The sequence below is a fragment of the Lissotriton vulgaris genome (genome assembly GCF_964263255.1).
Source record: "Lissotriton vulgaris chromosome 7 unlocalized genomic scaffold, aLisVul1.2 SUPER_7_unloc_1, whole genome shotgun sequence".
NCBI classification, from domain to species: Eukaryota; Metazoa; Chordata; class Amphibia; order Caudata; family Salamandridae; genus Lissotriton; species Lissotriton vulgaris.
Window position 1 is genome coordinate 1,271,713 of NW_028240614.1, and position 27,482 is coordinate 1,299,194.

Consider the following 27,482-nt stretch of genomic DNA (forward strand, 5'->3'; position numbering starts at 1 on the left):
TGAAAAAACCAACAGCAGACCCCACCGAACTCAAAAACTACCGCCCCATATCGCTTCTTCCATTTCCGGCCAAAGTCATCGAGAAAGCCGTCAACAACCAGCTCGCCGCCTTCCTCGAAGCCAACAAATCACTCGACCCCTCACAATCTGGCTTCCGAGCCAAACACAGCACTGAGACCGCCCTCATCGCAGCAACAGACGACATTCGAACTCTACTGGACAATGGAGACACAGTCGCCCTCATCCTCCTCGACCTCTCTGCAGCCTTCGACACAGTCTGCCACAGCACCCTTTTACAACGCCTCAGAAACATCGGAATCCAAGGAAAAGCACTGGAATGGATCACCTCGTTCCTCACCGGAAGAACCCAGAGAGTCCGCCTCCCACCATTCAAGTCCGAGGCCTCTGAAATCATCTGCGGCGTACCTCAAGGATCCTCACTCAGTCCCACCCTCTTCAACGTATACATGAGCCCTCTCGCGGCCATTGCCCGCCAACACAACCTCAACATCATCTCTTACGCGGACGACACCCAACTGATCCTTTCTCTCACCAAGGACCCCAGCACCGCCAAAACTAACCTACACGAAGGAATGAAAGAAGTCGCCGAATGGATGAAACAAAGCCGTCTGAAACTGAACTCAGACAAAACAGAAGTCCTCATCTTAGGTACTTCCCCCTCTGCATGGGACGACTCCTGGTGGCCGGAACCCCTCGGAAAAGCACCCATCCCGACAGACCACGCACGGAACCTTGGCGTCATCCTGGATTCTTCACTCTCAATGAACAGACAAGTCAGCGCCGTATCCTCTTCCTGCTTTAACATCCTTCGCATGCTCAGAAAAACATTTCGCTGGATCCCCTCCGAAACAAGGAAAACAGTCACCCACGCTCTAGTCACGAGCCGACTGGACTACGGAAGCACCCTTTACGCAGGTACCACCGCTAAACTCCAGAAGAAACTACAACGAATCCAAAACGCCTCAGCCAGGCTCATATTAGACATCCCACGCAACGAACACATCTCTGGTCACCTCAAAGACCTCCACTGGCTACCCGTCAATAAGAGGATCACTTTCCGACTGCTTACCCACGCACACAAATCACTCTACGACATCGGACCAGATTGCCTCAACTCTCGACTGTCCTTCTACACCCCCTCCCGCCAACTTCGCTCTTCCAGCCAAGCCTTCGCCACTGTACCTCGCATCAACAAGACCACCATGGGAGGCAGATCCTTTTCTTACCTGGCTGCCAAAACATGGAACTCACTCCCCGCTTACCTTCGCCTCACCCAGAATCACCTAGCGTTCAGAAAGCAGCTTAAAACGTGGATTTTTGACAAATAATCCTCCTCCCCTTCCTAAGCGCCTTGAAACCCTCTGGGTATGTAGTGCGCTATACAAATTTTATGACTTGACTTGACTTGACATTCTTAGAACGGATCACAGATGTTGTGGCCTTGTGCCAGGGAAAAGTTATCTAGTAAGAGTAACATCCATGGTCAAATGTTGTATGCAGGCATTGTTTCCGAGCGGGCCTGTAGACACAGAGACTCCCATCTGGCCTCGTCTGAATCTCTATTCTATACGAATTGATACTTTAAGCAAAATGAAGTCTGTGCTTTCGCAGACAACAGTGTCCATAACGTCATCAAAAGAGACGTATGATCTCCTAGTTGCAAGGACAGCTACGGAGGTTCATGAACTTTTATCAACAAATTGCCCCGTGCATTTCGTAGAAATGCTTAGCCAACTCCTTAACATGCCTAGTGCCACAGGCATCCCAGGCATATTTAAGACGATTTTTTACGGGACTGCTAACACCGTTTCAAGCAATTTTGGGAATAGTTCCTAATTTTGTCCACTCTGTTTTTGGCGGCATACCCTTATTTTTGGGACTTGTAGCAGGGATTTTATTTTTGACCGTCCTGCTTCGTTATGGCAAGCCAAAGCTCAGACATAGCTCCCATGGGAATGGAAGAGACAATCCTAGCAATGCGCTACAGGGACAGGATAACTAACGTCCTTGGATTGGCCAGGCTGAGAGATCTAAACATGACCTGGTTCCTTTCATTCAGACCTATATGGCAGAACTGTATCTTACCGGTACTTCGATGTATGCTATGCGGAGATGTGTTCGTGTTGGACATCTGTCTTTCACTTCCATCAGCAGTACCAATGGACGTCGATACTTTGCTCGGTCCAATAACGGCTCACGCATTGTGTTGTCCCCAGCGGCTACCAATCCTGATGACGGCATTCGTTGAGACTCCTGTGCTACGACTAGGTGGTAACAGTGGAGCGAGTGACAAAAGCAACATCACCCAGGTACGACCTTCTGTGAGCATTGCTGATCCCTACTATGATGACAGCAATCATTCTCACACCTGCCAAGTTACAGCACTATCGAATTTGGTCGAACTGTCACCTGATTTTGTAGACCAATTCTTTGAGAGCCTGTCTAATATGATGTTCTCACCCGAACAGAAATAATAACTTTGGAGAAGCTTTCCGACACACAGCGTTCCCATGAACTATGAATTCGGCCTTCAGTTTTGATCAACAAAAACTGCTAAAAGCGTTGGAACTCTATTTCCCCGTTCAAGCATTAATTCTTTTGAATTGAACACTTTTTAATATTGACCTTTTTTTTTGGCACGAACAATTCTTTGCTTAAAGTAAAAACTATTCTTAGGGAACAGAAGCTTCAACTTCTATTTCTAAAGACATCTAGAGACATAATAACTTTACATCAGCCTTTAGCACATTTATTGCAATGCATTTATATGTGATGATTTATCTCGCCCTTTTTCTGTTTCAGAGATATTTCATGTGTAATTCTTTTGCAAAATCGTTCAATGATTTCATATGCAATAATTTTTGAATGATTTCTATGCTTCGAAAACGTACAGTACCTAAATTTCACGTATTACAATACACGCCTATTTCAAATGCATTTATGTATTTTGGGGTGGGCAATGTTACACATGCATCTTATTGCTCTAGTTTTAGTAATTTGATGGACATGAACCCATGGAGTGGGTGTTGCGTGCTTATCTAGGATCCTGATCGATACTGTGACCTTATGCCCCTATTCGGCTATAAATCCATTTATTCCCTATATTGGCATAACCGTTCAAGTACAATATTCAGAAAGTCATCTCTGGCCTCACACGAACAGAGCCACATTCCAGAATAGCTTTCTCTGCCACTTCCTTTGCAACCAATTAGTGCAATGACAGAGCAGAAGTCACTATCTGAGATTCCTAGATTAACACTCTGAGTTCTTCAACAAGATAAAAACTCAGCAAACCTGGAAATCTCCGCTTGCTGTGTTTTGATTAGTAATAGAACTCTAATGAGCAACTGATAGCGATCACTTCCTAAGTGACATCTTTATTGACGTCTTATGTCCAGCAAACTTACGTCAAACATGGCACCTTTCAGGTATAAATACTACCAACGTTGCCTTAAGCAATAGCCTGTTGCCCGTCGCTTGATGAAGCTGCTGTATGCAAGCCGCTGATACCATTATCGCTGCTAAAGCGCGAACGATGGTGTGGTGAACTTAGGAGCTGAACAGCCGTCCCTCTGCAAGAGCCCAGCAGATGCAAGCTGCCCACGGACGCTGTCCCCCCACCTCCTCCTCGACGCGCTGAAGAGAGACGCTGCCTTTCTCCTGCAGAGAAATCCAGCTCCAGCGTTTCTGGTCTACCCTTGCGGGTGACTGGGATACCGAGTTTCCCTGAAGGAGATACCAGACCTCCATCATTCTATTCAGAGGTATGGTGTTGACTAAACCCTTAGTGAGAATTCTTGAAGCAAACCTTGGCAAAACCAACTTAACTTAAAGCTACTTACTTACTCCCCTCCCACGTATTAGGCTTAGGTCAGGTACACTGGGGTAGGCGTAGTTAGAAGCACCAGTTGAGTATTTTAGCCTAATGTATATATGAATGTATATATGTTTTATTACTTTTAAACCATTGTATGGCTAAGAAACCATATCAATGCTTTTACAGTATTATCTCGCAATACTTATCTTACTGTACGTACTTTTTATAATAACAAGTCTTGCAATTGTGGCAATACATTTCTCTTGTACGAGAAGAAAGACTGTTCAATAAATGTTAACCCTTTATTGACAAACACCCATCTCTCTATTCTCTACATATTGTGAAAGTAATCTGCACTAACCTGACTGAGTAAAATAACTGTCTATTGTTTCACACGACCCTAGAGATTGACTCTTGATCTGAGGAGCAAAGTTGTCATGTTGCACGGTTGTTGCAAAACTGAATCCCTTCTTGTCTGTGCCAGGGAAGCTGATCACTTCCTATTTCAGTCAAGAACGTTTCCAGTGACCTCTGAGCTAGTTGGTAACAAACCCAATTAAGTTTAGCATAGTCAGTAGAGGCCTGGAAGATCCGCACTTCTACGTCGATACTACTGTTTATGTTATTCCAATGCGCAGGGCCTATTGGGAAAATAGGAACTACGCTACAAGATGGGCACAATGGACAAAAAGTTTTGAGATGCACCTATTGGCGATTGATGGTTTGGAATATAGGGAGTCATTACGACCCGTCCGCCATTGTATTTGATTTGGGATCGGCTGCCTACGAGGCGGCCGACCCACAATCCGAGTTATGATGCGACCGCCACCTTGGCAGTTGTATTACCTATATTTTGTATTGTGGTGGGGATGAGGTCAGCAGCCCTGGTGGCAATACAAAAAATAGGATGCAGAAATGTCCCTGCACTATGTGGCAGGCACAATGACTCTCTGAACAAGCTTCCTCCCCGTTCAGCTGTGTGTGTGGGGGGGATTGGCTATAGGACTTGGCTAGGCTTGTGCTTAGCATACGTTCAGTAAGTAAAAATCCCATTTAATGGCGAACTGAAAGCAATACAAGTAATAAAAGTAAAACAGTGAAGTGTGAGTATGAAGAGACTTAGGTGCTGTCTCCCTCAGAGTGCTGGGATAGTCTGATGAGAGAGGGAGGTTAGGCACTCTGCGGTGAGTCTGGGCTTCAAGTGTGAAGTTACCAGCTCTATGCTGACTCTCTTTGCAATCCTGGTCCTCTCGCTGCTTTATTTCATGTTTATTTAGTAAGCAATAGGAGCGGCGGCACTTCTCCCACCTCGCAGCCAAGTCCTGAAACACCCTTCCCTGCCACCTATGAACATCACCCTCGCTGGCGGGCTTCAAGAAGAGACTCAAGACCTGGCTCTCAGGGGAAGTCCAGCCGCCCAGTGCCTGGATACCCTCAGGGGTGATAAGCTGTGCTTTACAAGAACCGATGGATTGATTGATTGATTGATTGATTGATTGATTGATTGATTGATTAAGGTATGTCTCTGTTGTAGCCCCAAGCGTCATACTTTTTTGAGGCAGAGCTAAATCTGCGGTCAGAGGCCAGGACTTTAGCTTATGTAGAGTGTCCTTGTAGCCTGACTGTACATAAGCCCATCCCTGCTGGCTTCTCTAGTACCTTCAGCACAGAGATTGCCAATCTTCCTTCCAGTAATTTGCCCCCCTAGGCCACCATACTTTGGATTTATCTGAGTTTACACTCTATGGTGAAACTGGGGAAGCAGTTGTTTTATGGAAATTCCAGTGAACTGTTGGGGGACTGAGCTGCGAGGTGCACTGGGGTGCCTCTGTACTGTTGGTCACAGAATAAACTGGAATTTATACCTAACCCTCTCTATCCTCTGTTCAATGATTGCGACATCCGTTGCTGAGCCATCTTTCTCCTGCAGAACCCACTTATTCAGTCTGGCTTTGCCATCTGGTTGAATCTTCCTTTCTCTTCCAGGTATTAGAGTCCCACCAATGCAGTCACATTTCTGGTATTATTCCTTTTGTTGGCGATGGTGATTTATTCGTATTAAAATGCCTGCATTTATAGCGACATTACCATGTGCTTGCGCAATGTATTTACTGTGTGTGAGTCGCGATTGGATTGACCACAGCTAATGTTGGCCTCATTTAAAGATGGCGAATGTTCGGTTTGCCATCTTGTTTCATTCCATGTTTATTTTTGTCTTTATTTCAGGAGAAGCTGCTCCCATATGAAAGTGTTCCTTTTGAACATCTTCTAAATGCGATAAATAGAACCTGCAGAGAACTGCTTGGATAAAATATATGTTGCAAATTACTGTAAATTCGAAGGACGTTTAGAGTAGACTTATTGCTTAGTATCTTAAACTGATTTGTCGTTTGTGTGGGAATCATGTGCATGTGTATCAAGTGTTAGAATTATGTGATTTAATGTGGAGTAGGTGATAGTTCAGATGCTTTCTCAGATGTCTTCCTGGTACCTGTCAGAGGATTTTTAGCATTCTGTCTTCTGCCTAGAACTTCCCTGACCAGTCCCTGGCTTGGGCAGGGTACTGTCTTTGTGGGAGAACTCACTTTTCTTGACTTTATTTTGAGACAACTTTATACTAGTTCACTTTGCTTCAATGATTTTGAATTTCTTTGAACTACATATTGACTAATACAACCATCGATGATCAATTTACAACTGATTTGAGGATTTGAATTTGTGACTTTGCTAATCCTTTAATAAACCTTCATGGTTTAATAATCTAACACTCTCTGTCTTCCTTGTGGAGCCGGATGTGCTTCAAGTTATTGAACTGTGTTGATTCTGATGCTTATCCTCATGCAAAGCTAAAGTTGAAGGGTGATTCGTGAACCTAAATTTGCACCAGAATTTACATGAAGGAAAGTGCTCTATCATTGGCCACCTAAAAACACATGGAATGTTGGTTGCATTTCAAAACACCAACGTCTGCAGCGATGCAGCCAGAAATCACGAATGCTGCGGGACAAACCTTGTCCTTCAAATGGCATACACGCCACAAGCTTAGGTTGCAGTTCTACTACCTGTAGGACTGTCTCCCTGGGCACTAGTTCATTGCTGCATTGAACCAGCTTAAGATCAATCAAACAAAAAGTTTCTTCATTAAGTTTCTTTGAATTCAGTTGAGTCTTTATTAACTTATTTCATCCTTGATGTTGTATTCACATCTGATTGAATTCAATCTTTCGAATTTCTTATGAATGTAATCATTGATATTCATGTTGCATATCACAATCGTACCCAATGCATTTCAGTGTGCAACGCCTTCATCTGGGGATTATCTAAAAAGCAAGCAATATACATTGTTTACTTCATGGGGTAATCCATTTTCACAAACATATACCTGTGTAAACGTTTTTCTCTGATTGAAAGATACATATCTCTATGTGTGTTGATGTCATCTCTAGCCTATAAACTCGTCTTAATCCTCCTACCAAATTGCCTCTTTGAATGACCAACCTCTTATGTTTCTGTTCTTAGTGATTCGTATCGTTTACTTTACTGGAATAACCCATGGTGTTTACATCAATCAATCAATCAGTGACACTTATAAAGCGCGCTACATACCCGTAGGGTCTCAAGGCGCTGGGGGGTGGGGGTGCCGCTACTGCTCGAACAGCCAGGTCTTCAGCTTCTTCCTGAAGTAGAGGTGGTCTTGGGTCAGGCGCAGGTCGGACGGGAGGGAGTTCCAGGTCTTGGCGGCCAGGTAGGAGAAGGACCTTCCTCCTGTAGTCGCTCTTCGGATGCGGGGGACGGCGGCGAGGGCGTGGTTGGCTGATCGGAGGTGGCGTTTGGGAGCGTAGAAGTTGACTCGGCTGTTGAGGTAGCTCGGGCCTTGGTCGTGTAGGGCTTTGTGTGCGTGGGTGAGGAGGCGGAAGGTGATTCTCTTGTTGACGGGGAGCCAGTGAAGGTCTCTCAGATGTCCGGAGATGTGGCTGGATCGTGGGATGTCGAGGATGAGTCTGGCTGAGGCGTTTTGGATCCGCTGGAGTCTCTTCTGGAGCTTGGCGGTGGTCCCGGCGTAGAGGGCGTTGCCGTAGTCCAGTCGGCTGGTGACGAGGGCCTGGGTGACGGTCTTCCTGGTCTCTGTGGGGATCCACCAGAAGATCTTCCGTAGCATGCGTAGGATGTTGAAGCACGCCGAGGAGACGCTGTTGACTTGCCTGGTCATGGAGAGGGAGGAGTCCAGGATGAAGCCCAGGTTTCGTGCATGGTCTGTCGGTTTGGGTGCGGTGCCCAGGGCGGGAGGCCACCAGGAGTCGTCCCAGGCGGAGGGTGAGGAGCCCAGGATGAGGACCTCCGTCTTGTCCGAGTTCAGTTTCAGGCGGCTGGTCGTCATCCACTCGGCTACCTCTTTCATCCCTTCGTGCAGGTTGGCTCTGGCGGCGGCGGGGTCGTTGGTCAGGGAGAGGATCAGCTGGGTGTCGTCGGCGTAGGAGATTATGCTGAGGTGGTGTTTGCGTACGATGGCCGCGAGGGGGCTCATGTAGACGTTGAAGAGGGTGGGGCTCAGGGATGATCCTTGGGGGACGCCGCAGATGACTTCGGAGGCCTCTGACTTGTACGGTGGTAGGCGGACTCGCTGTGTTCTTCCGTCGAGGAAGGAGATGATCCATTCCAGCGCCTTGTCCTGGATTCCGATGTTGCTGAGGCGCCGTACTAGGGTGCGGTGGCAGACCGTGTCGAATGCCGCGGAGAGGTCTAGGAGGATGAGGGCCGCTGTTTCTCCATTGTCCATCAGGGCTCGGATGTCATCGGTGGCGGCGATGAGGGCGGTCTCGGTGCTGTGTTTGGCTCGGAAGCCGGACTGTGAGGGGTCGAGGGATCCGTTCGTCTCGAGGAAGGCGGCCATCTGCTTGTTGACGGTCTTCTCGATGATTTTGGCTGGAAACGGGAGAAGCGAGATGGGGCGGTAATTCTTGAGGTCGGTGGGGTCCGCTGTTGGTTTCTTGAGTAGAGCGCTGAGTTCGGCGTGTTTCCAGCTTTCAGGGAAGATGGCGGTGTCGAAGGAGGTGTTGATGATGTCTCGCAGGTGGGGTACATAACTCATTGCGTGATCCTGTATCTTTCATTTGGGTTGTAACAAGGCCATGTAGTGGCAGCAACTTGCAGTGGAATACATTTTATGTTCCAAGACCTATATATTGTATTTTCAAACCACAGCACTATTGTGTCAGCTCCACAACCTGTGACACTCACTATGTGGTTACTTACCCTTGTAAAGGAAACAAGAGTTTCATCTCTAATAAGGGAGCCAGTAATTTCAGTCTGATTGTGACAAACTCATCACTAAACTGCGTGCCATCTTGAAATATAATTTAGGTTATTAAATCGCAGGGCTGTTGTACCAAGTGAATAGTGATTTCCATGCTTATGTTATTACATGTTCACCAGTATCAACGTTTCAGACTGATCATCATTAGCACAAGTTATTTTACCTGGACTGTGATACATTCCTCTGCCATCTGTGTGGTTGACATTGTTTGTCTGGTATTACTCTTTCCTTGATTCTCAGGCATTTATAATTGCAATTTAGGATTGCAATTTTAATCTTGATTCTCACATCTACTCCTTATTTTTTCTGCCATGCAATCAGTAAATACACCGACTCCATTTTTGGAAATTCCTGGAGATTTGCCAATTACACAGTAGACAGTTGTATGGCGCTTTTAAAACGTATGGCCTGATTACAATGTCAGTCGGAAACTAAACCACCCGACTCCTTGTCGGAATTGGTCCCAACTGACTCGCGGTCGGAGGTTCCGACCGATTATGATGTTTTCGAACACCATTCGGAAAGTCTCCCATTGAATTCAATGGGAGCCTGTGTCCCGACCGACAACACAGGCTTCCATTGAAAAAAGGGGTGGTTGCGGAAAGCCATGTACCCAGTGGTGGGCACCCCCTGAGGCCTGTCGCAATGTGCATGGTTCTACAGTAGGGTCCCTTGGGTACCCGCAAGGCCCCTAACCGAAGGCCTCAGAATGAAGGGGGGCCTGCTAGGGGCCCACAAAGTCGGTTTCCAACAGCCTTTTTCTGTTGGACTGCCAAGTCAGAAAGGCTGTCCAAATCCGACATCGTAATACTTCGGCCGGAAACGCAGTCCACAGAGCTGTACAGTTCATCTTTGGCCGACTCGGAGTTTCCAAATGCCTGACAGAACCAATTTGAACAGTTACCTTTACCTCGTAAACATATGTTGCAACACGGTTTTGGAAAATCCAAATGCCGTTTGGAGCCATAGACCCAACATCGCAATCAGGCCCTTATTTGGGAGCAATGGGTACTTCAAGATTGAGATCCGGATGAAAAAAATCCTTCTTTTAAATTTATTGGGATTTGAGGAAATGATGATTTTCAAACATCTACCAAACATTGAACTAGCCGAATGTGAACTTTAAAATAAATATCAAGAGGTAAAGACGCCTTGCATCCAACCCAGTACTGCGGTTCAGAGACAAAGAGAAAATGTTGATTCACATGTCACTGCATTACAGAGACTTTTTACAGATTTTAATTTTGAAGGCTTCACTGACCAACTTGTTTGTAACCAATTGGACAAAGGAATACAGCAAAAATTGCTCTCTAAAATTAATCCATCTTTGGAAGTAACAACAAAAATGACAAAAAAAATATAGAAACCTCTCCAGGTTGAGTAAGAGAACTGAACAATTCTAGGTTGAAGTCAATGTGTGTAGTTAAGCAAGAAAGGGACATGTTTCCAAGAGAGAGAACTTATCTCAAGTGTAAATTGTCCTTTAAAAATGATTTTAAACAAAGAAATGTATTTAATTATCGAAGTCATGAGAAAAGAGGGAATTTGTATCTTGCTAAAAATGTAACAAGCAGGATATGCAATTGGTTGGGTCATTTTGCCAAAGTATAGAGTGCCACATGGAGTGGTGACAAAGTGGCTAATGGTGAACAAGAACAAGGAGATGATGATAACATTACATATTTACAAGGAGGAATGCATGATATGGTTCTAGTAGGTGCAAATGGGAATGCACAAAACAATGAACCCATTGACTGTGTTGAAGCATAAGTAGATGTTGTGGTGGGGGATAAGATCCTTCACCTATTGGAAGAATCAGGAGCAAAGATTGCCATGATAATAAGGGAGCTTTTTGAAAACACCTGGGTAAAAAGAAACGTATGTCTTTCTGATTGGACCCTGTATCATATGAGGGACAGAAAATTGGCTTTTTGGGACATTTTAAAGGCATACTTAAATTCAAGGGTAGAGGAATAAACAGAAAGAGGTATGTGGCCACTAATAGGTTGAACATTTTCGGTTGGTTTCACCAAGGCATTTTTGATATAGTACCCAAGAGCAGGAACTTGTCATTAGATGTGAAACTTTTTAATGGGTATTAATGGTAAGCTATCCTAGAGTCTTTTCTGGAGAACTGGGAAGAATCAAAGTTACATACAGAAGCCAGGGTCAAACTCGGGCAATTCCTATCAAACATAAACATTGAGGCGTAACTTTAAGTATCAGAGAGGATCTTGAAAAATAATTGAATAATTTTTGTCTTGGGCAACATTGAACCAATAGAATGTTCCTTTTTTTCTCACCTTTAGTTGTAGCTTTCAAGCACAGTGGTGAACTGAGATAATGTGTCAACCTGCTTAACTTGAACAAGGAAATTTGGGTAAAGGCATATCCCTTGCTAAAATAAGTGAACTCAATGTATTATGGGTGGTGCTGTGGCTCACCAAGACAGAGCTCACAGCTTAATAACAAGATGTTTTGGGCCCAGAATCAAGCTATTTGGCTGAATTTATTTTGCCTATTGGGTCTTTCCAGTAATGTTGAATGCCATATGTATTGACTTGGGCAGCCTCGATTTTTCAGCAGAATATTCAGCATATGCTCAATGTTATATGAGGGGTTTCTGTATTTCAGGAGGATGTTTTGATTTATCATGCTTCAAACAGTGAGGCACATAATGCTATACTGTACATGGTATTTGGCATTTTCCTAAAAAGCGGAGTAGTAGTCAAAAGGGAGATATGTGAAATTCTTAAGCAACAGGTTGAATATATGGAACATATAGTTATGAAAGGTGGTGTAAACTGAGATCTGGCTTTATCAAAGCCATTACGGAGACGCATCCAACCAAAGACAAATATGGTTTGAAAGCATTTATGGAATTGTTAGAGTTATATTAGCATTTTATATCTGACTATGCATCCTATATGAGATGTTTCAGTAATTAACAAAGAGTTCTGTTTGTGTGGGATTCAGATTGTTAAAAGGCATTTGAATAGATTAAGGAGAAAACACCTGATGCTTGTGCATTGTTATCCTATGGTACTTTGAAATCATGTATCACTACAATGCATGCAAGCAACTATGGTCTGAGTGTAGCCGTTACTGAAGGAACGGATGAGTAAGAGTCTGTAAGGAACATTTTCCTTTTAGGAAAAAATTAAAAACTTTTCTGTTTAACTACTAGTTCTGGTTAGGCATTTACTAAACTTAAGATAGAGCCTGCTTGGTCTCAGATGTTGCCAAAGGCACGGAGATACTCCTCAGGGAGTCGATTCCCAGCGCGTTATAAGTATGCAAATAAATAGAAATAAATAAATAAATAAAATAAGAAGTGACTATGCATTATATTATGATTTGCATGCTTTAAGAAAGGCAGAGTTCCATTATTCCAAAATTGAAAGGTAACTAATGGCTTGTGGTTGTGTTTTGGATACATTTCACAGTTATGTATGGTGCAGAAATTTTATTTCGAGTACTGACCACAAGCCACATATATAGACATTGAATGATGGGAATGTAAGTAACTTTATCCCTAGGATTGCCTGATTAGCCTCTAGGGTTTTGCAAATTAAATTTTTAGGTTGTTCACATGCCTGGGTGTAAATTGGCAGGTCAGGCTACTGATCAACATTTCAAATTTAGGAGGATGGTGAAGCGTTTTAGAATGATGAATTGAAAGATTGTCTTTTAGCTGCAGTGGGTCTTGAACGGGTCACTATATGTACCGAGCAGAAGTGGAATGATTGCTTTTTGTCAAAAGAGGTTGGCCTAAAAACTAGAGTTTGCATGCGAGACTTCATGCCTATGTAAAGGAAGCAGTGGAGCTTTCTGTTGAGAATGGCCTTTAATGTAGGGTGACAGGATGATTCCCTCGGAAAGATTAAGGCTTAAGATTATCAAGTGTGCTCACAAGGTGCACCTGGGGTATACCATCACCAAGCCCCGTGAGCTCTGCTGTGTAAGGACTAGCATTGCTTTGTGAATCCAACATCTATAAATTCTGTGTAACCTTTTGGGGTGTCCCCTGGGAACACCTGTGCTGTTTAAAGCCATAGTTTCTGATTCCCATGGGATAGGGCTGCTTTTTGTAAACTGAGTATAGATAGGAGAGCCAATGAAGGCGCCAGCCTGACTAGAGCCAAATGTCTGTCTCTGGTTCAGGTCTGGGTTCTACTGGGACACCTTATGGCCAGCCGCCGTCGCTGGCCTTTCCCCATCTCCCCTCTCAAATGCAGGGTAGAAAACAAAGAACATTCAACATACTGCGAAGAGTGGTTTGGTCCAAATCTATGCAGCCCATGGATTCAGGACAAGCAAGCTTTTCTGTAAACCTATTCCACTGATACAGCATTTTAATGAAGACAAGTGAAGGTTTACCTACAGGCTGGGTGTAGTCCTGTTATGACTGGGTCTAGCAGTGTGATCTTTTCATGTGCATTATTGAATTTTTGCATGCCTGTCTTTTTGAAAATGTACAGACTTGAAAGCTCTTTATCATGCTCTTGTTTACACTGTTTGATTCTTCTCAACAGACTTTGGTGGTGTTTCGAAATCCCAAAGATGCGGCAGTGTCGCTGTTCCACTTCTGTAATGGTATGTCTGTCTTTCCCAGCTTCAACTCCTGGGATGAGTGTTTCGAGAACTTCATGACCGGAAAAGGTAATTTCCTTTTTCTCCAGAATGGCTGATGAATGTTTGAAAACCTTGTTGTCAATGGTGTTTCCAATGGGCCGCCATGTTTAAGGGCGCGTTGCGCTGTGGATAAGCATCGCAGCCTGCTACCTTGTTCATTACCTTGAAATGTGTAGTGTCTTGGTCGGGTTAGATAAAGAGTGGGAATGCTGTAGAACTAGTAGGAATGTGGCATGTCTGAGGTAACCACATGTTTTGGGGTACTGCATATACTAGACAAGTTCTTGCATTGTCTTTCATTCTCTGCTACTTGCACGGTGTGGATGTGTGGGCCACATCAATGGAGACCAGTGGGATTAATTTTGGATGACCCTTGCCTGACCTTGCCCAAGGCGGAGGGACTGTGCTCTTCTGCAGAGGAAGTCTTCTTGCTCACATTCCTGCTGCTGTAGGGAGGACACCTACACATTGAAGGGGGGGAGAGTAGAGAAAGAGCTCCTTTAGATATTCAAAGAGGCTATTTGGTTAGCAGGGACCTGTTGAATACCCTTACTGAGCAGTGCTATTTGGTGGATCATAGGATTGAGGGGTGGGGCCAGAGCTTAATTTGAGCCAGTGGTTGCCAGTGGGGCCCTTCGGCACTCATGTTTGGGGCCATTGGGGTCCACTGGCACTTATTTTTCCTCGGGACCAAGAGAGGGGTAAACACAAAAAAGGGACAGAAGAAGGAATAGACAGCGGGAAACCGTTAACAAGGGAGAACGCTGGAGCCTGCTAGAGTGAGATAAAGGGGCAGGGAGCATCCGGCAGTGGATTCAAGAGGCCCGAGGTGGATTCTCGACTACGCAGCCTTGGTATTCATAGTGGGGACATTTAATAGCACCGGCTGCTATCTTTTGAGCAGTGCTTTGGGCACCGGTACTCATTATGATAAAAACTGGGTGGGACTGCTCCATTGTGAAAGGTGAGGAGGTCTACAGGTTAAGTCTGGTCATTTGTCTTTCCCTGTTTACTCCTTCAGTTGGGCTAATGAGCCCAATGCAGAAACCCTACACCTCTTTGTACCTCTGATGTGTCTGCTCCTGGATGGAGATGACCCTGCTGTCAGAAGCATCACTCTACACAAAGGCTGTGCTTGAACACCAGCCTGGAATGGTCACTTGAATGCGGAACCACCCTAGACCTGTTTTACTGTTGAGACAGTGGATCGACATCTCCTATTTGTCAGTAGTGTATAACAGTGGGGCCCACTCCCCACTTTGTTGTTCCAAGTACTCTATGACTAAGGAAGGGAGTGTCCGCATCGTACTTAGGAGGCAGGTGTACAACCACAGTTGTCGTCTGCCAGATGGCTAGTCACCCAGAAGTGAAGGGCTATTACCTGAAGTCTGGATATCTTGCTGAGAAGCTGCACACCTGTCCTGAATCATCTGGACCTGTCTGCTAAGAGAGGGAAGGAGGCTGCCTACATGGTAGGAGAGACTGGTCCGGGAAGGAGTCAGGTTCAGTGTGTCACCAGTTTCTGTGGATGATCAGACGAAGGGCAATTCCAGAGGACCCGGGTCTCAAAGGGCAATCCCTCCTTCCCACACCTGCCCAACAATTCCAGGTAGAAACCACAACTCCATAAAATGTGATTGCCAGGGCCCTGGCAAGTCTGCGATTGAGTGCTGCATGATCCGCCCACCCGAGGCTGCATCTAGGAAATCCTGACTGGCCCCAGCGCTGCATCTACCAAACCTGTGACCAGTCTGCATGTAACATCCTAATTCCTGATCAGTGTGTGAGGCTGCATCTGCAGAACCCATGACCAGCCCATGCACTGGCTGGAACTGCCCAAGCGTCGAAGGCCCTATTGGGGGCTATACCTATGGTCCAGCTGGCCTCAGCAAAGCCTAGAGCAGCCGACTGCTTGGATCCTGCAGGAAGGCTCTTAGCAACAACATAGTCAGGGCCGCAACATCTCAGGACTGCTGTTCCTGGCAACCATGAAGAAGAATCGGAGCAGGTCGGCCACTGAACAGGGCCAGCACCTGAGACAAAGGCTCTACAGGACTGCCTGTGGGTGTGCCCTTGCTCTTTGGAGCACTGGGCATCCTGAAAGTGACCCTGATACATCTGGTTAACCCATAAAGGGGTAAGTGACTTGAGAATGAGCGCACATACATACCGGGGGATATTGAATGGCACCTGGGCTAGATTCATGATATTCCACTTGACCCCTAGAGATAGAAGGAAGATCGCCTTGAAGTCCTCAAGAGCCAGGCAACAGCGAGGGAGTCTGCCTTCGGACCAACCAACATAGCATCTAGGGACAATGTCTTGGTATTATTCAAAGTAGTGTGTATATTGAGTGCCATCATATGATTAAAGTACTTTCTTTCTTGAAAAGATAAGCACTGGGCTGAGCTTTTACTTTATTGAGTTTTTGCTTGCTTGTTATGATCTGAGCTCGAGCAACACCACTCTTCCCCCCTGAGATGCCTGTGACTGCTCGTCCTTACTACTCTGAGAGTCAAGAAAGAGAGGGGTGTCCTTAGACCAGTTTTCAGAGTCATCAGAGTCGAATGCCCTCAATCCCACTGTTGACGCCCAGTAGCCCCTGCCTCCCCCGTGGCTCCCTGAATGGGGTCTGACAGACAGATGTTGTCAGTACAGACGTCCGGAGGGTGCTCCACCTCTGGAGTCTTGCAGATGTGTCGACAACCAGCAATGTTTCACCTGGTTCAGCCGGACCATAATGACATTATATGTGCTTTACTGGTGCACTTTTCGGAAACAGCTCGGAGTATCAAAATGGAGCACCACGCCTTGTAATGGTCCAGAAGTGCACCTGTTGAGGTGCACGGCACTGCTTAAGAAAGCATTCTTCACTTTACTTCATGGAAAACATGAGGGAATATGGGAACTTACAGTTGCATGGGGTTGTTCTTTTCATCCCAAACAATGGTGACCACTCTCCTTCTTTTCATTCTTTATTTCTTAGTACTGTTCTATCAATCAATCAATCAATCATAGCATTTCTAAAGCGCACTACATACCCGTGAGGGTCTCAAGGCGCCAGGAGGGGGGGGAGCTGCTACTGTTCAAAGAGCCAGGTCTTGAGAAGTCTCCTGAAGGTTAGAAGGTCTTCGGTCTGCTGCAGGCAGATGGTGAGGGTGTTCCATGGCTTGGCGGCGAGGTGGGAGAATGATCTGCTGCCGGCGGTCACTCTTCAGATGCGGGGACGGTGGCGAGGGCACGGTCTGCGGAGCGGAGCTGGCGGGTGGGGGTGTAGAGGCTGAGTCAGCTGTTGAGATATACTGGTCCGGTGTTGTGGAGTGCCTTGTCTGTGTGGGTGAGAAGTTTGAAGGATATCCTTTTGTTGACAGAGAGCCAGTGCAGGTCTCTCAGGTGGGATGTGATGTGGCTGCGGCAAGTGATGTCGAGGATCAGGCATGTGGAGGTGTTCTGGATGCGTTTGAGTCGTTTCTGGAGTTTGGCCGGGGCTCCTGTGTAGAGTGTGTTTCCGTTGTCCAATCTACTGATGACGAAGGCCTGGGTGACCGTCCTTCTTTTTTCTGTGGGGATCCACTTGAAGATCCTGGGAAGCATGCAGAGGGTGTTGAAGGAGGACGAGACGGCACTGACCTTCTTCATCATGGAAAGGGTAGGGTCAAGGTTGACCCCTAGGTTGCGGCATGGTCTGTGGGTGTAGGGGGTGCTCCTAGTGCAGTCGGCCGGCAGCATAAGAGATGGGACCCCCTCAAACAGATTAAATCTTGGCCACGGAACAGAGGGGAAGAGGAAAACAGTACTGAAAGGGAGTTGTTCCAACAATGGCCATAGTTTTTAGAAAATGGTGTACATCCTTTTACTTTGAACTAGGTGACAGAGATATAGTCAACATATTTTATTTTATCACTTATTTTATTTTCATTTTATGTAATTCCTTATTATTCAATTTATAGAAAACATTTTTATCACAAATACACTTTTTATAAATATTTTTTCTCAAAATACATGATTTTTAACAAATACATACAAATATCACAAAATAATTATAAATAAATATAGCACAAGATATAAAAGACAACATCACCTGATATCATGCACACAAACTCATAATATTCACACCCTCACATTCATACTTCATTCAAACCACACCAACAAAGGAAAAAGGAAGAACTGAGTCTAAGTTGGCAAGATCTAAACGCCAAATATAGGGTCTCAAGCTGCATTTTGAGACCCCTGCACCAGGTCGACGCGCGTTTCGGCAGCTCTAGGCCACCTTCCTCAGGACCTTCTTCTTACAGATTACTTCAAGATATCAGGGGACCTACAAAATGTGTATAAAAAGAAATTCTTCCGTCACCAAAAAAGTTCCCAACACTTTGTGGAAGAGAAAACAATTTAACTTAATAAACAACCATTGTTTAGATTAATGCAACGGCTCTTCACACGACCACTAGTTGTATGAGAGAAATACAGAATTTCATATTATATGACATGGAGATGTTTATAATCTCATTTCATGAAAAACCTGGGGGTTCACTAAACACAAAAATAGTTATTAGATAGACAATAGACAAAGAAAAAAATATATATATATATATATATCTACTCTTTCACGAGATTCTATACATGTTCAATGAACCAAATTAGATCATTATACACTAAAAAGTGGTGTCAGTCTACTTACGGTAAAAGCGAATATTTCTTATTTCTTATCTCTTGGAACCCTATTCTCATTTAGGATGGCCGATTTGGAGAGACAGGATATATATGAGAGACACCTAGATGACAGACATGGATGTCTTTACTCTGCATGTTTACAGATGGTTTTTCAAAAGATAACTTGTACCTCAAAAAAGTGAGGGAGGACAATCTTACCAGTTTTTGGCACAACACGTAATTCAATCTTAGAGATAGATCAATTTTCTATAATGGTATACGTGAGATCTTCTGTAAATCTGGCTGGCTAAAACGAAAATATGCCGATGTTAGAGACTATGAGAACTCTCTCACAGAATACGGATGCTGTTCTACATAACTAAAAGACATGTAGATAAAACACACCTTCTGGACAGCTGGTAGCTACCGCACTTCTTGGTTCGAAATAATTTTGTAAGACGATTTATTTCTACAAAGGTGGTTACTTAGCTCGTGCAGGATCTAAACCGCAAGCAAAAGAAAATTGCAAAGTAAGTTACATAAACTGTATCGATTATACCGATCCTATATAAATATATATAGAGGCTAAGTTACGTAAACAATTCCCTAAACGAAATGTCTTACATTTATCAATTTCGAAATGTAGTTCCAAGGGGAGGGAAGTAGAAAACCGGATATAGAACCTAGGAGCTGCTTATCGTGAGAACTAGGACGCCGTTTATGGTGAGAACCGGAGGCAGAGGGGAGTGAACTGCACAAACGTGAGACACCTTGGTAGGTAGTTCCCTCGTGAGATGTAATACCACTGAGTCAGAACGCTACTTGAACAGTGCATGTTTGTTAGACTAAAGTGTCAACATTGTTCTCTTCTTTATCATACCACGCTGGCTCCCCAGGCATCTATGTATACTATGTATACTATTTATACTATATCCAACGAGGGGAGTTACCCACTGTGTGACTTTGTACCTACGTTTTTGTACTCCACTGTGATACGTTTCCATCTCCGTTTCAGATGGTCGGACAGAGTGATCGAGTTTTCAGATTATTCTACTTCACACCCCTTGGAACTACATTTCGAAATTGATGTAAATCCAGGGCTTGTAAGCTCGATATAAGTTCTCTGGCAGAGGGGTCGGTCAGATTATCCAGATGGGTGTTGATATCACCCAGGATTGTATAGTTAGCAGAGCTGAGTGCCAAATTTGCAACAGTCGGTGCAAGATTTGCAAGGAAAGGACCATGGGGTCCTGGCGGGCGGTATATGAGTATACCAGAAAAAGTATGAATAGGACTACCCTTGATCTCCGCTTCCTTCTGCAGAAACCGCTCTTCAAAGGATCTAGATACCAGGATCGCACCTCCCGCCACCTTCTTAGTTGCTGAAGAGAAGTACTGCTGGGGGAAGGACCGAGACTTAAGTCGGTGGTGGTCTTTGGATTATAGATGCGTCTCCTGTAGGAGGCAGATATCTGCAGCAGAGTGCTCTTGAAGGGAAAGTATCGCTCGGCGTTTGATTGGGTTATTAAGGCCCCTCACATTAAGAGAGAGGATATTCAATGGCCGCGACATCTTAAGTGTGTAGTCGCGATGGTAGCGCGTTGCACCTGGCATGCAGTGACCAAAGAAACTCAAAAAATCCCCGTGGACAAGGAGGACCCCCCCCTGAACCCCAACACCCAAACCATCCCATCCCCCCCGCCACCCCCTAGTCGCCCCGCCTCCCGCCATCCCTCTCACCCAATACGAACCCTCCCCAACAATTCTTCCCCCTCCCGTGCCCCACCCCAACTGTCCCCACTCTCCCATGAAGGAATGTAGTCCCAGTCCTGCCCTCTTATGGCGCAGGCTGTGGTGAGTACTTGTGTGGACGTCCAGCCATTGCGTCCTCTTGGCATCCCCCCACCCCTTGACCATTTTCAAAGAGTCATACTAATGTGTTCTCCCCCCGGAGATCAATCATTCTAAAGACGAGGTGTTTTTAGCCACCTCCTGGATGGCATTGGCTCTTTCCGATTGGATAGTGTGTGCGTCAGATTTCGAGTGTCGAGTGTTCTGCAGGGGAGCGCCGTCTCCTCACTTGCTGCCAGTCATCTCTAGGTGCACGTCGGGGCGACCTCAATGGAGTCTCTCCGTCTTCGTGAGTGAGGACGAGCACTGAGCATGTATCCTGAAGCGAACGGAGTTGATGCAGGGCCCCGTTCCATCTAAATATCAGTCGAAAGGGATGGCCCCAGGCATATTGTACCTCCTTGCTTCTGAGGAAGTCTGTTGCAGGTTTAAAGGTTTTGCGTTTTTGCAGCGTAATTGAGGAAAGGTCCTGAAATAGGGCCACTGGGTGGCCTCAGAATTTTAAGGACTGTATTTTACGTGCTTCTTTGAGGAGGCGCTCTTTAAGCGGGTAGTCAGGTAGGAAAGCTAGGATGTCCGGGGGGGTGCAGAGGCCCACCTTGCCAACCCCACTCTGTGTAACCTGTCGATCCTGACGGGAAAGTCTGCCGGCTCCCCAAGAATGTCCCGGAATAGGGCTTGTAGATACGCCTCCATGTCTGTGCCCTCTTCTTTGGATGGCACCCCCCGGACCCGAATGTTATTCCGCCGAGACCTGTTTTCTAAGTCTTCGCTGTGGACCTGCAGGTCCAGCTGTTGATCTTTCAATCGGATAACTTCCTGCTGTAGCTGCTCCAGTTCCTCATCTCGAGCTCGCCCCGTGTCCTCGATGCGGGCCACCCTTTCACCAAGGCCGTCCACCTCTCTCCTGATCTCTCGTACCTCGCCCGCAACTTCTTGTTTCAGGGCGCTGAAGTCTTCTCTGAGGGAGTTGAAGAGAGACTCCATGAAGGACCTTGTGATGGGCACCTCTCCCTCTTCTGAGTCCTGTTGTGTTTTGGAGGATCCCGGGGACGGATGACCTCTGTCCCCTTTGTTTTGGGCCTTGTTCAGCATCTCGGGGAGGGTGCGATCCCCTTTCTTCCTCTGCCCCGCCATCCCTGGCTCGCTGTGTGGCTGTTTGTGGTCCTGGCCTCTTGCCACGTGCCTTCTGTATGTTGTGTGATGCCGGTGAAGGCACCCCGCTCCGCCACTACCTGGCATGTGACCCTCCTCACTCTGGTCCGGGCGCGGACGCAGGGCCTCTACTCTTTGCCTTATCCTCTGCCACCAGGGCTACCCAGGAGGAGCGCCACCTGGGCCCGATGATCGGGGCCCCACCATCGACTCCGCCCCCGCCGACCGGGGGGCGTCGCCACCACACGCCACCCACCGTGCTGGAGCCTCAGGCGGGTGGGCTGATAGGCCTCTGATGCACCCCTAAATGATGGGGCCTGTCGCTGATGCTGCCGCCCGGGAGCCGTGTCTCGCCTGCAATGTCGGGCCCGCAGGTGGATGCCACTCGTGGAGGAAGGGTGGGGCCTGTGCACTATGAAAGGTTTTGTCCGTTCCCTGAGGGGCCACGGGAGCCGTGTCCCCCCAATGTCCGATTTGAGCTTGCCCCCACCGGGGTTTTGAGGGACTTACAGGGCCTCCCGCTACCAGCGTTGGGTCTCAACTGCTCCTCACCTTATGATGTGGGTGATTCGTAGGGAGTTGGCAACGCTGAGGTGCTGGGTCGGCAGGCAATCTCTGTCCGTGCAGGGGCGAAGCGGCCCCCTCGCTCTTCTGAGGGGCCTAGTCCTGGTCGACTAATCGGGCCCCGTAGTGCGTTCCGGCCCGCAGTCTAGGCCACGAGTCCCGCCACTGTCTCTGCAGTCCGGAGCTTTGGGGGACAAAATGGGGGTCTCCTGCCGCGGACCCGGCCGCGCCGTTGTACCTCAGCCAGGCGGCCGGAACTGTCTCTGCTGTGGCCGTGCGTCCAGACCCCCGCTCTGGACGCACGGGGGTTCTCACGCGGATCTTGCAGCCAGGGGGGAGAGCGAAAGGTGGCCCCGGTGGCGCAGTATGTGCTGGTACAGGCGGCAGCCCGCCGGAGCTCCTCCCCTTCTATGCAGCAGCCGCAGCCTCAATTTATTTCTCCGGGCCGCTACCTGCACCTCCGTCGGGCCGTCCTGCTCGGCAACCCGCAGCCGCCACAGGACCTCTCGGCACTGCCGGACCCGGTGTTGGGTCGATGCGCCAGTCCTGGGAGCCGAGCGTGGTCGCCAGCTCGGTGCAGCTGCCTCCGACGTTCTTGTTACAGCTCCCCCGGTTTCGGATGGCTCCGGGCGTCCAGACACCGCCGCTGCACCGCTGATCACCGCTCAACTTTTCCCGGAACCCCAGTGTCTCGATGTTGGTTCCCGTCCCCTGCTGTGCTTCAGCGGGGGTGAGAATGCTATAGGTTATGGCCCGGGCCTGGTTGGGTCTGAGGAGCCCCGAGGAGACGCGTCCGCTCACTCCGCCATCTTGGCCACGCCCCCACCTCATACCTTTAAAAACAATTTTGCATGGGTTACCACCAACTTCAGGTTGCATTTCGGTTGCAAAACATTCGTACGTACCACGGCAAGTCGCTATTAGAAAGGGACGCCCTTAACACGCCCCATCCTAATACCGAATAGCAAAATTGGGTTTGGTGCATAGTAAAATGCTTTTTTTCTGGATTCCGGTTGCAAATTGCCCAATCATGTGAATCGGGCCGTTTGCGACAAGAATAAAGCTACGTACATGTGGCCCTATATGAGGAGAAGTGGAAGTCCAGGAGGTACTGGGGAATAAGTAACTACCTACCAATATTTGCCCAGTGGGTTAAAATGGCCACAAATCAATATTTAAGACATCTCTGCTTTGACATGGACGGTGACATAGAACTCAGGGGAAAATCTATGTAGCCGGCAATGTGACCCTGTTTTGGAGTGGCCACACTAACCGGAAACAGGCAATAGATTGGATCCCAAGGCTGACCCTCCCATGGATGTTGTTTGTTTTGCGGGGAAAGTTATAGTTAATAGAATGGAGCATGCACAAGTCTCAGTGCATTCAGATGTTAGAGTGAAAGGATAAATGCAAGTGTCTATAGAGTCACAGTAAGGAAATGTAAAGGTTTTGGGCACCAGATAATACTGGCACATGGAGCCTATGAGACATCACAAGTGGTATGTTCTCTTCCCCTATGGAGCATGGGCACCCACAGACATTTTCCCAGGGGCCACAAAGTATGGTCTTTGGTGTGACCGAGGGTCGCACTGATACCAGCAGGGTGGCAGTCAGGAGATATGAGGTTTGGGTGTAGGGGAAGCGAAGCGTGTACATGTAGGGGCTGAACCCACAATGCGAAACCAGAAAACCTGGGATCAATCCCAGCTTCCACATTTGACCAAATTGTGTGTTCTTAGGCAATTTTTCTTTATTTTGACTCCTTTTCCTTCTCTTGTGTTCGATTTAATGAACTATTGATGGAGCGGTAATTTCTTCTGGTAATTTCTCAATGCAAAACCCTCATGCTACCTCTAATTTACCGCTCAAAAGGTGTTGGGCCCTTCACACCATGTATTACCTTCAGGAGACTTTAATAATCATGAACAGTCAAAAATGCAATTATTATTTTAAGCCAATAAAGAGAGTTGATGAGTATTTAAAGGGTTTTATTTTCTAGTAAAAAGTTAATTTTCTCTGACCCTTTATTCATTAATAAAATATCAATCAGGTTACAGAATTTGAAAACCAGGAAAAATAGCATTAATACAGAACATTTTACAGTCTGCATACAAGCATTACATATAGGAATGTGGCGCAAAATGTCATTCAAGATTCTTAAAGAGTTTCTAAGAAAAAATAGTCTTGCAAGGCTAATCAAAAATCAAATAGTTTGCAAAAACCTCCCATTAAGAGAAATAAATGCATAAGTCAAAAAAAAAATATTTTCAGACCTAATTAATTAGTCAAAGCATAACTGAAGTTTAGTATCTAATTCTATTTAATCAGCTGCACTCTGTCTGTCTGTGTCTAAAGAGCAAGCAGGGAGTGAGACAGCCCCTCCTTCACCAGACCTCAAGGGAATGTGGCCAAGATATGACGTGGAAGCAAGAAACCTCCCCCTGACACTCCTCGGACGCAAACCCTCCCTTCAGCAATCTCCCGGGACGTTCTCGTACCTAACCCATAGGCTGTCTGGCCTAATCTGTTCCTTCTCTTCAAGAGCTCACACACCCCCTAATGAGCCTAGAAGCCAGCTGAGCTGAGAAAGCCAGCCCCTGACAGTTTTTATACACAAAATTTTGGCAGACTACACAAAATGTTGCATTTCAGGAAAACCTGTATGTTGATTGGTTAGTCATGGTGGCATGAGTTTGCACTTTCCTGACGCATTAAAAAAAACAGTTTTAACAAAAGAAGCATACATGAATAATACATTCATAAACATTTGCAACATTTACTAGGGAAAATGTTTCATTTTAATTCTTCCTTCCTTTTCTCAGCACAGTAGGACGGATACTTTAGTTAGCTGGTACATTGGCACAATCAGAAGAATGTACAGTTCAAGCTGTCCTTCACTTCTTGGCATGAGGAAAGCTGCCACAGTCTGTGCATGCTCCCTTCTCATTCAAAGCAAGCCATAGCTTTTGATGGTTTCACAGGCAGCCATTTAATGGTAGGCCCCAAAAATAAAATAAACAAAAGGATAATGTTAATTTCATGTAAATCAGCCCATTATGTTTCCCAACTTCATACTAATACTCCTTATAAATGTTTACCTAGCCAAGCTACTAGTGTAAACCAGCTTTTCTAATATTTATGTACAATATGCAAAATAAATGTGCAATGTACAACAAAGAAAAAGAGGTGTTATTAACTGAAAATATTTATCAAAATATGCAACAAGTCAAAGTCTCTTTACACAGAAATAGTGGATTTAGATTACATGGGATGCGCTGGGAAGAGAGAAACACATTCTATTAATCTTCAAAGCTAAAAAGGCCACTTTTCTCTACATTGCAAAAACACATGTTAATTCAGCAAAAGCATGTCAGACTGAATTGGCCTCACTTTCATATTTTTTTATGTGTCATGTTTTTAACTTGCACCAAAATGTGCGTGGCAATTTAAATGCAGTCTGTCTGAAGCACAAAAAATAAAACAATGCCTGACTGCAGAGGAAATCTGCTCCATCACTATGATGTTGTCCATTTCTAATAGCATCCCAGACCACCCAGAGGGTTCACATGACAACCGACTTCCCTCTTAGTTCTCTATTCGCTTTGTTGTCAGGGTCGGTGGAAGCATGAATGCTTCTAAATTCATGTTTGAAAACAATCATTTATAAAGAAATACCTCTCAATGCAGGGCCATCATCAGATGTAGTAAGGTGAAAAGATTCTGCTTGTTAACGAAATGCAATTTTTTGAATTCTTGAGAGACTTTATCGTATTTTTACACGTTTGTTGTAAAATGTCCTTAAACATTATGGTGTTTCTAAAGTTTAGTGCTGCTGGACTTCTATTCTGAATGTTAGTGCAGAGTCAAGGGAAACAGCAGACCAGAGCTGCTGTTCACCAAGGGACCCCATGGAAAGGTCAGCAGGGCCGCAAGCGCCCCGGACCCTACTTTGAGGATCACTTGGAGATGATAAAAGTTCTCAGCTCTAATGACATCATAGTATACGGTTTCACCTCAAGAATATTTCCAAGGTAGCATCACTTAAAATTATATGATAAGACACCTGATTACATCCCCTGATTTCAAACAAGACCAGGCCCTTATGAGGTCAAGATTGGATAACCAATCCTCTCCTGGTTCCGAGAATCCACCGGGCTCCCCTCAAAGCAGGCTTTCATTCAGCATTCCGATTGGTCACCAGAGCCAGGACGTTTGAAGATATCTCCCCTCTTTTCAGGTTCCTGAACTGACTGCTTATGGAACTGTTAAATACGTTGGACCATGGGTGCATTTCCCACTAGGATTTAAAGCCCCTGAGTATCTCAGTGAGAAGATTGAGATTTCTGTGGACCAAGACCACCTGAGGAACTCTGATCCGCCCTCCTGGAAGCTCCAATCATCCAGAAACAGATTACTCTTCAGCAGCCCTTCTCAGGTAGCGCCCCCAGGTGCCAACTCCGAGTACTTCAGTTTTGTCTAGGTTCAGTTCAAGATGGCTGGCCCTGGTCCAACCTTTGATGGTGAACAAAGATGGTTCCCTTCTGGAGGGCGTGGTCTCCTTGAGATACTTACAGCTGATCTGTGTGTTTTCTGGGTAACAGAAGCAAGTGAAACCCAAGGATTAGGTCAGCTGGTGAAGAAGGCTAAGGTGGAGGGAGCAGATGGTTGAGCCCTAAGGAACATTGAGAGTGGAGAGAGGATTTGTTTATGATCACCCAGGAAAGAGTGTCTCCGCCCAGGGTTTTGTTCTGAAAACCCGTCTCGTGGAATCTGGTCAGAGGGATTCATGGCAGGACATGTTGAATGCCGCAGGTGGGTCTTGGAATCAGAGTGGCCTACCTTTGCTCCACAGAGCTCTGCCTTCTTCCAGGGTACAGACTATGGTGGATTCTGTTCCTGTGGGGGGTGGGGGGGCAGGAGTCAGCCCCTGCATCAGAGGAGCTGTTCTATGTTTTATTATTTTATTTTTATGATACCTACAAAAGAACATCATAAATCAATCAACCAATGGCTGCAAACGTTAGCACTTTGTGAGAGGGAAAACACAGCTTCCCTTTGATCATATATCTAGATACACAGATAACACCCGAAGTCCATCATTAGTGTGGCATTAAATGAACAAGAGTCTTACACCACTTGAATGACTTAGAAATGATTCCCAACGTCATTATAAATCCTCTTTACAAAGAGTCATTCCATAATTAACTTATCCCAATTGGTATTCCTTCTTTCTTTCCTTTCTTCTTTGGTTGTTTGTTTGTTTCTTTATTTCATTCTATCCCTTTCTTTCCCCTTTCTTTCCTTCTTTTGTTCTACCTTTCTTGCTTTCCTTCTTTCTTTTTTCTTTCTTTCCTTCTTCCTTGCTTTCTTTCCTTCATTCCTTTTTAATTCCCTTTCATTTTCTTCCTTTCTTTATTTCTTCCTGCCTTCATTTTTCTTTCTTTCCTTCCTACTTCTTTCTCTTTTTTCCTT

General features: G+C 45.9%; 1 protein-coding gene across 1 annotated transcript in view; it reads left to right on the plus strand.

Annotated features, from left to right (window-relative positions):
- The window catches only part of LOC147672973 (sulfotransferase 6B1-like), a 230,202-nt gene that overhangs the window by 158,417 nt on the left and 44,303 nt on the right, over positions 1-27,482 (plus strand). Inside the window, exon 4 of the mRNA XM_086947849.1 lies at positions 13,688-13,814. Within this exon, the coding sequence (XP_086803975.1) occupies positions 13,688-13,814 (127 nt within the window). The remainder of the gene's footprint in view (positions 1-13,687; positions 13,815-27,482) is intronic.